The sequence below is a fragment of the Lepisma saccharinum genome, chromosome 10 (genome assembly GCF_977018435.1).
Source record: "Lepisma saccharinum chromosome 10, izLepSacc3.1, whole genome shotgun sequence".
NCBI lineage: Eukaryota > Metazoa > Arthropoda > Insecta > Zygentoma > Lepismatidae > Lepisma > Lepisma saccharinum.
The window spans coordinates 76,785,672-76,799,972 of NC_139238.1; the positions used below are offsets into that span (position 1 = coordinate 76,785,672).

At 37.3% G+C, this 14,301-nt stretch overlaps 1 protein-coding gene across 9 annotated transcripts in view; it reads left to right on the plus strand.

Annotated features, from left to right (window-relative positions):
- faf (ubiquitin carboxyl-terminal hydrolase-like faf) overlaps positions 1-14,301 on the plus strand; it is a 193,390-nt gene that overhangs the window by 18,738 nt on the left and 160,351 nt on the right. For all 9 annotated transcript variants that reach the window (XM_083129933.1, XM_083129939.1, XM_083129937.1 and 6 more), the window contains exons 2-4: positions 4,704-4,880; positions 9,934-10,132; positions 13,563-13,788. In XM_083129933.1, the coding sequence (XP_082986059.1) occupies positions 4,800-4,880; positions 9,934-10,132; positions 13,563-13,788 (506 nt within the window). In that variant the 5' untranslated portion in view covers positions 4,704-4,799. The remainder of the gene's footprint in view (positions 1-4,703; positions 4,881-9,933; positions 10,133-13,562; positions 13,789-14,301) is intronic.

Sequence of the window (14,301 nt, forward strand, 5' to 3'; positions counted from 1 at the left end):
ATATTTGTTGAATGGAATGCAATGCGAACGTGTTAGTCTTGGCGTGCTGCTTTCCGTCACAGTTGATGTTTGCTGATTTTGGCTTTCATAGCGCTTTTTCATAAGCTCCAATTTTCCCTTGTGAGTGACATCTTGATAACGACTTCAGTGCCATGATGCCCTGTTGTCTGCCAGCATGGCAGCAGTCATTCCACGTAGACGAACATTAGATGATACATACTTCACGTTTTCGTATTCAGCATTCTCTTGCACACTTTGTAAAACCTTTTCGTGTGTGGTGGGGTTTGTGATTAGTCCTTCGGTTAATTCTGTTGACATATTATACACAGTGCATAGTTGATTTCCATGTTTAGCCTCGTTTCTAGTTCACTGAAGTCCATCTGAAAAAGAAAGTATTTTTGTATTTAATTATGCATAACATGAGCTTGTTAAAGCTTTTTTAAAATAAATATGTAGCGTTACTGCTAGTTTTTACACAATTCCCATTATTCCTAATAATCATAATTGTATAAACTGCATCAAGAAGTATTTAAAGCTTTGAAAATTTGTTGTAGTCATATAAATGATGAAGATATTGCTGTTTCGGTGAAACTAGTTGTTGGCCATTTTGAATCCCCACCCCCACCCCCCTGCACAATTTTTGGGACTGGCAACATCCATATTCGTTTTCCTTGTGCCAATACCTTTCAGAAAAACTAACTCCCATTATTGTACCACAAAAATCCCACGGAAAACTACATGCTCCCCCACTAATGTATTCCTTGTGGAGAAAAAATGCAACAACTTCAAGTTACGGCTAATCAAATGGAAGTATCTACTTTTCTGCCTGCCAATCAAATCCTTAACCCTTATGCGACCGTTTGTCCTCTATAGGGGACAGCAGGTATTTACGCTAACGACCGTTCGTAAGATGCTTTTGCATGTAGTATCTGACTTTTGGGACATACTGTGACTCTGTTTTTGTTTGGATATACAAGTTTTTAGTTCTGCATGAGTCTTGAGGTATGTGATAAACAACCAGTAAGGTTTAATTTCATTTGGGTTATTTTTTTTGCGGGAGGGGGTCAGTCCTCCATAAATCTCGTTTCATTTTTTTTATTATTATCATAGTTATTTTCTCAGTTCTGGGATTTGTAATGGCACTTTTACCAAGGGAACAAACGTGCTAAAATAATAATTTTGCACATTTACGTCATGGTGTCACAGCGTGGGGGCCGATTTTCAAATTTCGTAAAAGAAAAACCCGGGAAGTATCTCTAATATGTGCGTGATTTTTTGTACGATAGTGCAAAACATATCTGGCAATGTGCTGGTACAATTGTGCACATTTACGTCGTGGCGTCGCTGTGTGGTGGCCCGCCGATTTTCAAATTTCGTAAAAAAAAAAAGTTTTTCTTCTACCCGATAACGGAAAATTTGTTTTTTATGTCATAGGCTTATAGCCACATCTGTACTGAACAAAACGAGGTATAATTTGTAACTCCAGTGTTCTTAGTTTCAGAGTTTAAAAAAATTAATGTTCGTGCACCGAATTTCAAATTTCCTGCTCAAAAGAACTCGGGTGCTTCACATTGGGAAATATTGTTTTTCCCAGAAAGTATCTCGAATATGTGTGTGGTTTTTTGTACCATAGTGCAAAACATATCAGGCAATGTGCTGGTACAATTGTGCACATTTACGTCGCGGCGTCGCCGTGTGGTGGCCCGCCAATTTCCAAATTTCGTAAAAAAAATAGTTTTGCTTTCTTCTTCTACCCGATAATGGAAAATTTGTTTTTTATGTCATAGGCTTATAGCCACATCTGTACTGAACAAAATGAGGTATAATTTGTAACTCCAGTGTTCTTAGCTTCAGAGTTAAAAACAAAATTAATGTACTTGTACTGAATTTCAAATTTTCCGCTCAAAAAAACTCTGGTGCTTCACATTGGGAATTATTTTTACCCCGGAAAGTATCTCATATGTGCGTGATTTTTTTACGATAGTGCAAAAGATATCAGGCAATGTGCTGGTACAATTTTGCACATTTATGTCGTGAGGCCTGCCGATTTTCAAATTTCGTAAAAAACAAAAACAAGGAAAAATAAGTTTTTCTTCTTCTTCTACCCAATAACGGAAAATGTGGTTTTTATGTCATAGGCTTATAGCCACATCTGTACTGAACAAAACAAGATATAATTTGTAACTCCAACGTTCTTAGTTCCAGAGATATAAAATTTCATATAAAAGCATGCAGAAATTTAAAATTCCCGTTGAAAATGCCTTGGTCGTTCGTGCGTTTACCGGGAAAACACGCTTGGTCATCTATGGGTTAACCTGTCCTTTTTCATCATGTGGTTTTCTGTCCCCATCTGAAATTTGATATTCCAAATAGTACACCCGTAAGTGTAATGCTAAGTTTTCTCCTCATCCTAGGACCATCCAGCACAGAGACCTCTTTCCCCCCCAGCTCAGGTCATGGGGGGAGCATCTGGCTGGACACAAACTGTTCCTTCTGACCTTAACTTGCATGTTTTATTCCAAGTGAAGCTGATATTCCTCCAGCTTTGTGTGTCTTGCAAAGCTTTGTGCATCTTGCACTTTTGCCACCTACACTGACACTTGGCAACATTGATTCAGCTAGTATACTACTACTAAAATATCACTGTTCTACCTCTTGGGTTTTTCATGTAGAAAAATTATGAACTGACAGACCCAATGATAAGTTATGCCTTTCCTAGGTTTTAGACAAGGGATATTTTGACTTCATAGTGCATGGTACTAATCACCATTGAAGTTGCCTCCTCTCCTTCCATTTATTACTTTGTTAATCGCTACCCACAGAGTGCATTTAGTGAGGTTATCAGTATTGGGGACTAAAATAGGATGAAAGAAGTTGTGCAATGATCCTAATATAAACAGGGTTGCCAATGACCTGAAAATCCTGGAAAAGATGTACAAAAATCTCGTAAAGTATTAGAAATTGCCGTATTTACTTGGGTATAATCTGAACAGTTTTAGCAAAAATTGGGTTTGAGATAACTAAAAGTCCAAACAAAACAATTTATGCTTCGGTCACACTAGGTTCCTTCAAAAAACTATGGGTATAACCAATCTTTTATTATATTTGTTATTTAGTGTTGTCTTTCTGTCACTTTTGGGTAATCGCGAAAATGGGATGGGTGATGAAAGTGATAAATGGACACTTTCAAAGAACACCCATGCCTGGTCCAGGATTCGAACCCGGGATCTCTAGTAGCGTAGCGTGCTGTGCTAACAACTCCACCACAGAAGTTGGCTTACATATAAACAATGTTCATTTGTACACTAACAGATCTAGTATTGTTTAGTATTTGTATTTTTGTTTACTTTTATGCTACTTTTGGCTAATCACGATGATGATGCATGGTGATCACATGTAAGTTATGAATGGACACTTACAAAGGACACTCACTCATCCTCATCTTCACAATTAGCCAAAAGTGTATGAAATGCGAAGTAAAATAATCAGTCAATGAAACCAAGCTTTCTTTAAAACTTACTTTCATGTGCTTCATGGCGAGCTGTGGTGATCTGCTCAATATGGCATCTGACTGCCACTCGACAGACCTAGGTTATTTTCCTGGGGTGGGTAATCTAAAGGTTGGTTTACAATGGTCGAGTGAGCGGGAGAGTTACTGGCCTGTCTGCTCGACTCGCCCTTCTATGGTGAGTAGCTGTTTACAAACTTTCTACTCTACTCCAGCAAAGTGAGATAGTAGCTGCAGCTGTTTGGTGCTCTTTTCACAGAATGAACCCATTGCCATCGACGTCGTTGTCGATTTTAAAAAGAAAGTTCTGAAACAGTCTACACACTTTTTTTCAAGAGAAATTAATACAATAATGCACAAGGACATGTCTGGAAATAAAACTAATTTCTTGATTTTTCTTTTCTCGACCATCTTGGTTAAACGCAAGTTCCTTATTTTTAATTTTGTTTCTCCTATGCCAAATACATAAAGTCTCATCTCTTCAACTTCATACATCCGTAGATTATTTTGTTTGTTCCTATAATCGACACAAATTCCATGGACACTCAGACACAACACAACACAGACTCTTTACTGTCTTCAGAAAGCGTTTGCTCGGTCGAGTCGCTGTCCTCCGTGGACCGTCACTGTACTGTTCTGACTACTGGAGCGAGTATTGGCTCCAGTGCTCTCCCCAATTGTTTACATCGGGAGAGTAGCTCGCTTTACCCTACTTGCTCCAGCTACTCTCCCGTCTACTCGACCAATGTAAACCTGTCCCTGCATTGCCAAAGTGTGTGGCATTTAACACATGTTCACCTTTGTTCAGTGCCAAATATTTGTACTGTCATGGAAACTAAAAGTCTACATAGCAAAAGCAGAAATTTATTGAATTGTTAGACGAAAAACAAAGATGGGAACTTATAATAACATGGGGCACTTGTGCACAAGTAAAGGAAAACTTCCTTATCTATTGTGACATGAGACTTGTAAACAAATGACTGTTCAATTTCTTTAGCAACATGGCCATGGTTATTCTTTTCATGGTATGACTGTACTTTGACACAATTAACTTTCCAAAGGAAACACTAAGTTGAATTATAATAGTTTTCTCTACATTAATTTTTATTTGAATTAAATGTAATTGTGTGACTCCTATATTTATTTAATATTTGGTAAGAAGTTGATACTAATATGTTAATTCTTTTCCTTTCAGATAATGTAGTGGTAGAAGATATTTATGACGTTGATTTCTCATCACAGTTGTAAAATTTATCATTTATGTTGTTGCTGTGGCTAAAGTAATCTCACCATGACAATAGCCACACGAGGAGGTCAGGGCATCCCTGTTGACCCTCCAGATGGACAGGGTACCACGCAGAATACTAATCAGGTTAGTATCAGAATTAGGTTAATATTCAGTAATTGCGAATTTCACCACATTTTAATTGAGTTAGTGTGATGCCCACACAACTGCAATCATTGTTATAAGAGAGTGATTTGTTCCAATTTCCCTGACTAACACATTAACAAAATATTAAGTTTCTTGTTTTTTTAGTGTAATGCAGAGTAGGTCAAAATTATATTCCCAATTTCAGTAATTTATTAATATTGTAAGGTGACAGCTAATAAAACTCAACAGATTCCTTCATCAAAATTACAGAAATTAAAATGTTTACCTCAAATGTAATACAACACAAAACAATCTGATACTCTTTCCTCTTAAACTGTTCTTGGTTAATTTTTGTGTTGCATACCCAGATCAAACAGTATAATGGCATGTCGTGGCACTTCCATCCTATTTTTTGGATTCCCTATCTTGTGGATAATCATGATGATGAAATGGATGATGGAACAACACAATTGAACCTGCAACCTCAACACAATTGAATCTGCAACCTCTGGAGCCGCCTACTTCCGTTGTGGAGTGGTTAGCATGACGCCAGGAGTCCCAGGGTCAAATCCCAGTCTGGGCATGGGTGTTTGTTGTGAATGCTCCTTCATCAATTTCATCATATCATCACTCAACCCCATTTTTGTGATTGCCCAAAAGTTTCAGACAAGCGAAGTAAATGAAATCAATCAACTGGGACCTCTGGAATTTCAACTTTTTTTTTAAGATTACCACTATGGAGCTGCAGTGGTCCAGTTGGTAGGCCATCTGACTGCCACGTAGGATGCTCAGGTTCAATTCCTTGGGTGGGTGGATGTAAGGTTGGAATTTTTCAACCCTTATCCCTTATGGCTCTCGGGTTCACCCTGCCTCAAATACCCTAATATTGCCATAAATACTGTTACAAATTTTTGGTTTGGACTACATCAGGTAGTCGGGCTCATGAACCATGGTTGTGCTGAAACTCCCTCGTGACCATTGTGAAAGAGAGTGCATGTATCTTCTTGTGCTTATCATGGAGAGGAGGGAATATGAAAAAAGAGCAGCCGTAATTGCTCCACATATGGTTGGAAAGTTGCCAACTCAGATTTTCCAGCCCCTAAAAACCCTTAAGAACAGCATAGGGTTTGTGTATCGCACAGTCCAGAGATTCACTGAGACTGGTAGTGTAGTAAAAGATTGCCCAAGAGTTTGTCGACTTCACACTGTGTGAACAGCGGTGGCTGTTAAAGCAGTGGTAGCTCGCGTCCGCGAAAATCAAGGGTTCACCAAGGTGGGATCACTTGGGGGGGGGGATCACTTTAAAACCCGGTGGGTTTTTTCATTAGCTTTGGTGTTTCAATGATTTCTGAAATGAAGGAACATCATACAGATCTATACTAATGAAGATTGCATTTTAGATTCTTAGAATGCAATCACGACTGTCATTATAACTCGAGATTAATTTTGCTATCTAAAATGCACAACACTTGTAATATTGAAATGAAGTAAAACGAAATATCAGAGCTCGGTACACCAATACAAACATTTAAATCTTTATTAAGAAATTACATGAGCCTATATTAAGCTGTAGATTCTGCAGGTACTTAAACAAAAGATTCCAATATGTATGTTGAACAGCAACATATTTATGTTTGCTCAATATTGAATATATTCGTTACTGCAGTTTGTATACCAAATAGCATAGAATTACATGATTACTACATTATTACAATAACACAACTATTACGTTCTACGTAACAGCGTATATCTTGAAGAAAGAAAAAACACAACAGATTGATTTATCGATTACAAAATTTAGTATTAAAAAAAAACAATCAGTTCTGTTTCTGCCGGTCGCATATACCTACCTTACCAATCAATATTTTAAGATTCTCTACTATTTGAACGTATAAACCTGTATACCTTCACCTACTTTACGGCCTTATCTACCCCAAGTCTATTGCATACTTTATTCCAAATTATTCCAAAAGTTTAAAAGATTGTTTCTATTGAAGCTGAGAATGCAAAAGATTCACAGAACCCATTGGTCAATTTTGATGATTTCTCGGCTTTTACTTCCATGATTTTCCACCACTTTGCGGAAGAAAATTGCTGTATGATGCTATCCTGCATCATTAACGGCGAAGTATTCCGTATCCTTAATCCTGAAAGCCATAACACTGGGATATCAATTCTTCTGCTGTTCTTTCTTGTTCAGGGCTTAGGCGACATCTCATATATTTCGGATCCATCATATTGGCCAGTAAATGAAATGGTTGAACAGCCTGATCAAACTTCTTTTTGAAATGACTGTGGTATTGTTGTAGCACTTCTTCATTTAACAAATCCAACTATACTTCAACAGCAAGTGATAATGAAGTGCACTCAAGTTGGAAAGTATGTAATGCAGAAGTAACAACAGATAGCTTTTTCTCCAAGTGCAAAGCCTCGGTGTAAATACCAACATTATTTAACATTTTTGAAATAGATTTATCAATTTCATCTGTGTTCCAGAGCTATTTCCCTATATTTATGGTAGGGATGGGCCGATACCGATAAAGTACCGATATAAAATTCACCGATACCTATAACCGATATTCTACTGATCAGATATAAAGTTAGAAATGGTCCTTGAAGAACCTGAAATGTTCATTGGTCTCCTTAATAAAAGTGTGTTTCGAATCGACAACAGTGCAAAAACAGTAGAATATATAGACAATTACTTTTTTTTTTAGAAAGTAGGGCATGGAGATTATCCATAAAAAATACAAGAAACTGGCAGAATTTTGCACTAAATTATAAGATATTTATTGATATATCGGATCGGTAAAATAATCAGTAATTTTACCAATACACCTATATCGACCGATACCGATAGAGTACCGATTAATCGGTCCCATCCCTAATTTATGGTAATTAACTAAAAACATTTTCACACAATCAGGATGTGAATTCCATCGAGTGTCATTTGGAATTTGTGGCATCAGTCCATTTTTCTTTTAACCACCCATGTGGTTTATTGTATTTTGAAAATATACATGTATTCACATTTTATTTATAAAGGCTCGAGAGAGGTAAAAGGTAAAGTGCTCCCCTGTGCATAGCACCATGCCATGAAGGCGTATAGGGGGTGTGGGGGTAACGCCCCACACTTTCTTGATCCGGTCGTGAGTGGGGGTGATGTGATCAGCATCACGCCCCTGACTACCTTTACCCCCCAGGGTTTCCACCAGGTACCCATGTTATTCGAGAAAACCCAATTAAACTCAAAAAAAAAACCTGAAAAACCCCAAATAATCCCACCTGGACCCAGGTTTTTTTTTTTTTTAAATTGTTTTTTTTCCGAACCCTGCCAAAATCCCATCCGGAGGCAAGTGATAATAGCACGGGAGCTGAACATTTCACACCAATCAATGTCCAAAGTACTTAATGAAGACCTTAGACTTGGAGCTTACAGGCGGAGTACTGGGCATCACCTGATGCCACGTCTGAAGGAGCAGCGGGAACTGAAATCCAGATGGCTCCTGCAGTGGTACGACGCCAATTTGCATTGCAGGATTCTCTTCTTCGAAGAGAAAGTGTTCTCCACTGAAGACAGTTTTAACCGCCAAATTGAAATGGTGTATGCTTCAAGCTCTCCAGACGTTCGTGAGAGAGTTCCCAAAGCTCAGAGATGCCACCAGCCCTCCTCAGTCATGGTTTGGTAGGGGTGAGCTATGGGGTTTCCACCATGCTTTATTTTTGTGAAAAGCCTTAAAAACCAGTTCGAAATTGTATGTGGAAAGCGTCCTTGGCCCTCTCGTGATGCAGTTGAACCAAACAATGTTTCACAATAAACCCTGGAGCTTCCAGAAAGATTCTGCGGCAGCTCATAAAGCGAGGATGATGCAATGGTGGCTGGAGGCCAACATACCTGATTTTACCTCCACTGCTGATTGGCCATCTGCTAGCCCTGATCAAAATCCCCAGGACTAGAGGGGACTGCCTGCAAGAAGAGGCACCCTGTAATTGAAACTTTCAAGCTCTCCTTGATGGCAGCAGGGGCGGACTCTCCCATCGAGACCATCCATGCTGCAATAGATGCCTGTCAGAGAGACTTCGAGCCTGTGCGAGGGCAAAAAGTCGGCATTTTGAAAACTGACTGGTGCTATTTGTGTGCAATATATGTAAGTGTAACATACTAAAAAAAAAATAATCTTAAACCATATTGCACTTATTCAGAAAATAGTGTGTAACAGTATTTATGGCTAGACAAGGTAAATGTCTCCTCCCCTCTGGATTTTTAAAGTAACCAGGGCATGAGCATGGTGCTGATTGCATCACCTCCAAAAAGGGCCAAGATCAAGAATGTTTGTTGTCCTACCACATATCTCCCCTATATGTGTGCCATTATGGCATGTTGCAAAATTCATAGGGGAACGGGCGACTTTAACAGTGGTGTATTCTTCCATGTTTTCTGGTTTACTGCTGGCAAACCAACTTTTTACATATATATAGAAATTGTCAGAAAATTTTAAGTTGTTGGACTTCTGTATTTTGTTTTGCTTGCATGCCTGCATCTGTGCTTTATTTCTATTATATCTAATTAATATGTAATAAATTATACAATAAATAATAATCGTTGGAGTAAAGTAGGTCAAATTTTCAGAATCCACCACTGCAATGGAGACTGACATTTGCATTTACGTGTGTTGCATAAAATTTGAATTAAAAAAAATATTGAAATCAGTAACATTATTTTGATGTACCCTGTAAACGATAGCTCTCAGACCAAAGTGACAAGAGAAATCAGTCACATGTCACTTGGAAATGAACCTTCAAAAATATATTCAACATTTGATACTGGAGTAACATGACAAGCTGCACATTTGTCTTGTTCCTTGTGTATCACTTTGAGCCGGCCATTCTCTCAATAGCATGCATTGCATCAACTTGGTCTGTTAATCATGCATGTGCAGAGAATGCTTGGTTGGGAAGGGGCTTCGTGTTTGTTACTTCAGTCTGGAGGCTGCCTACGAAAATGTTCTGTTGTTCTATGGATGTCTAAGAAAACATTTTCTTCTTCTTCCAGCAGGGAGGAAGCTTATTAACAGAGAGTGTCAGTGGAGAGCCTGACCAGGAACTGGACGATGGCGGAGAGCCTGACTTCCCTCATTCCAAACTTGCTATGTTGGATGATAAAATATCAAGTCCTCGGTGGGTTGTTCCTGTGTTGCCAGACCAAGAACTGGAAGTTCTTCTACAAGCCTCTATTGACTTATGCAGGAAAGGTAATTTTGTTATTTCTGTTCAACACTTTCAAAGAAACAGTGAATTCAACAGGGGGGTAGCTTCTGTATTTATATATATTCATTGCTTTTTCTATTTTATTTTGTTACAGAAGTACTCTTATACAAGTTATACAAACTATGCTGGTAAACTTCAATCATAAGCGTTACTGAAAAATAGTATGGTGCATTCAAACATGATTGTACTCTCCTGTTCAGATAAAGTGGCACAAACTTCAACTGTCTAACTTTATATACAGTGCCACTTGAACAGGAGTGTACAATCATGCATATTTAAAGAAAAAACAAAGAAAAACGATTACTAGCTTTTATTATTTGCATATAGGTACCAGCATATTGTAGAGTACCACAAGCACTGCATATAAGCATTTGTCAATGTAACATTGCAAGCTACTGATCTTTTACAAGACATAAGCCAGACCCCGTGGCCGAGTGGTTAGCACATCGTGCTACGACACCAGGGGTCCCAGTTTGAATCTAGGCCTGGCCATGGGTGTTTGTGAGTGTCCATTCATCAATTTCATCATATCATCACTCATCCCCATCTTCGCAAATTAGCCAAAATTTGCACAAAAAACGAAGTAAAATAAATCAACATCTTCATCTTCAAAATGTGTGGATCCAGAGTAACTGTTGCACTGGTTATTTTTTCCTGGAGATGACCCAGATTGTGGATTTTCACAATATTGACCTAAAATTTAAGAAATCCTCTTCGGCAAATTTCATGGGTTGAGCACAGGCGACCATGATGCCCATTCGCAAGACCTCTTTGTCCCAATCCACAAAGAACAAATACTTGTACTCTTGTCTTGCATCAGTGTAATTGCACACTCAGAAAATAATAACCACAACTGGTTCCACAATATCAGTATCAGTAAATTTTATATCAGTGCTTTTATTGGTATTAATGGTACAGATTAATCAGTCTATTGTTATCTCCTGATGCAGAATTATTGTTAAAATTGCCGATGGTGGTACAAATTTGATATTTCTCTAAACTTGTAAATGAGTGCACAATCTGGCCATTTTGTTACTGTTTTTATAAGTATAAACATATATTCATATAATGTAGTCCCATCCCCAGAATTGCTCTTTTTTTCCTAATTAATTTTGAATTGATTTTTGTCTCGTGATTCTTTAATTTTGTGTAAGTACATATGATGCAATTATTAGGGCTGAACTGATATCAGTATTGATGTATTGGTATTAACTGATACAAGTGGTACCGATTCCAATTGGCACCGATACTGGATGATACTTTTTCAGAGTCTGAAATCTCACAAGTTTTGCAAAAATGCCATTCCGGAGTTTAAATATCCTGGAAGCTATCTAGGTTTTTCTTCATTTTTTTTTGGGGGGGGGGCAACATTGTGGGGAGAAATTTATTTTGTCATTGAACAATTGTCTTATGGAAAATTATAAATGTGTTAAAGTAAACACTGGTAGTTTGCTGTGGTATAGTTTCAAGAAACTTGGGCATTAATATTTGTAAATATTCTGAACAACTTTAAAGTATCTGTGAGGCATTCCAGCATTACGTGTGTGACATGCACATGTAATATGTATGGTTCTAGACATGCGATTGGATTAAAATATTCGTAATGAACTAATTTAAAGAATTATCAAGTACTTTGTAGTGTCTGCTAACAAATGGAGAAAATAACTTTAGTGTGATGATTGATGACAGCCTGAATGCATGAAAATTACATGTATGACATTTTAAAAATGTAGCAAAGTTTGACTTCATTTGTCTGCAAGACATTTAGACTACAGATGCTAATAATTTTTGTTGGTGAAATATGCAAATTATATGCATTCACAAGAATTTAAATCTTAATGCAATAAAACAATAAGCCGGTCCCCGTGGCAGAGTGGTTAGCACATTGCGCTACGATGCTAGGGGTCCTGTGTTTGAATCCTGGCCTGGGCATCAATTTCATCATATCATCACTCATCCCAATCTTCGCAAATTAGCCAAAAATGGCACAAAAAGCGAAGTAAAATAAAACTAATCAAATCAAATAATTTGCACATTAATTCATTTTGTTATTTGCATGTAGTAGGACTACTTTCTGTGGAATGCCCTCTGTATTGGTGGGGATATGTAAGAGTACTGACTCAGCCCTAGTAAGTACATACGTATGTTGACTGGTATTTGTTGAACTCCCTGTGTATTCCGCACACAGGGTCCAGGGTTGCTTCTCGTCTGGAAAACAGGAAATGTCAGGGAATTTTGCAGATCGTCTGGAATTTACATGCATTTAGGAGTCTGCAAGAGAAAAAGTTGCAAAATGAACATGCAGTTCACTTCCACTTCTGGAGTCTGTTCTTGTGATTCCACCCCCAAAAAAGATACAGTTTAGAAACTTGTTTCTTTCGTTCTTATGATTCTCAGTCTTGTACAAAATTATGATTCCTTCGAATTTCTGTAATAAATTTTCACTTTTATAATACTAGATATTAGAAAGAATATCATAGCAAAACTTGCATTCGAAATATCTGATTGATAACTAAAGTACATTGACAATATGATGATAATTGTCGGAAAGGTTGGTGAAAATGAAATTATAGTGTATTATTTCATAGATCTTAGTCTTGTTGGCATTTCCTATATAATTCCTATATGCAACAAAAATTTCTCCAGATACTGTGTACTTATAAATGTAAGCAAAAGAGCAGCATTTTCTGCGGCATTATAAATCCGCCAGAAAATTAAAAATTGTGTATGGTGTATGAACTTTTTCTGTTGTTTTTATATTGTGGAGATCTGTTATGGTGAAATAATGTACCTTTACCTTAGCCTGAAGGCTAGATGCACGTGATTGTAGCACCCTATACATTTTATGCTGATTGTAATTTTACATTTTACTCTTCTTGAATTTTCACGTGTTCTTGTGTGTGCGAAAGATGAAATTTGCTTAAAATAAGTTGTGAAAGTGAATATTCATAATAATTAACAGATTATATATTTAATTGAAAAACACAAGGTTCAAAAGCAGAAATGATGATCATAAACATGTCTGGAAAACATTCATTTTTGAGCTGCAAAACCTGGAAATGTCAGGGAATTTCATAATCAAAAAATTGTAGCAACCCTGAGGGTGGAACCTTTGTTTTTCAGGAGATGGACAAGAACTTAAAATGAGGTAAAATATGGAAAAATTTTGTAATATGTTGTTCTATTGAGACCATTAATATTGAATGTATAACACGGGAAAGTGTAAAATTCTAGAACATACAATTGATTTCTTCTGTATATCATTGGAAACCTTTGCATAACTTTCCTTTCAGCTAGAAGTCCACTTTGACTGCAGTCACACTTTGAAAATATTGGTACAAGTTTCCTGTTTATAATGTAGCTTTAATCTAGTGTAGATCACAATAGTAATCCTGGTTTCTGCTATTTCTTCAGGTCTTGATGTTCGGAGTGAAGCATGCCAAAGGTTTTTCCGTGAAGGGTTGACAATTTCTTTCACAAAAATTCTAACTGATGATGCTGTAAATAGCTGGAAATTTAATATTCATCATTGCATATACCAAAATTGTGAACGACTAGTAGAACTCTGTGTAGTAAAGCTCAATCAAGATTGGTTTCCACTGTTGGATTTGCTAGCCATGGTATTCAATCCTAATAACAAGTAAGTAGAACCATTCCTATTTTATGATAGTAATTTTCGGGAAGCTTTCTTATGGATTATGGTGTGCAGAAACTTCTTTACAATCCAATTTGTAAATATGAAAGAGTACATGTGCCGTGACTCCTTTATCTTCAAGCTGCAGAGTTGAACTTGCAAAGACAATGAAGTTCAAAAAAGTAACCCATGGCAGAACAACCTATGAGGGCCACAGCCTACATACCAACTGTTGGTCTCACTTCCACGTCACTTCCACCTGCTGAGGTGGGAGATCACCCATCCACCCAGTTACGGTGTGACTAGGGTTACCAGAATGCTACGAGGGAAATGTAGGACATAATGTCCCAAAATGTAGGACTTTGTCAAAATATAGGACACAACATTCACAATAAATAATGCACATTTCCAGAACATATTAGAAAGTAATTTAAAATTTTCAGCTTAAAAAAAAAATATAAATGAATCCTTAAATGCAAAATTTCCAAACTTGCAATCAATACTACACAATACATTTCT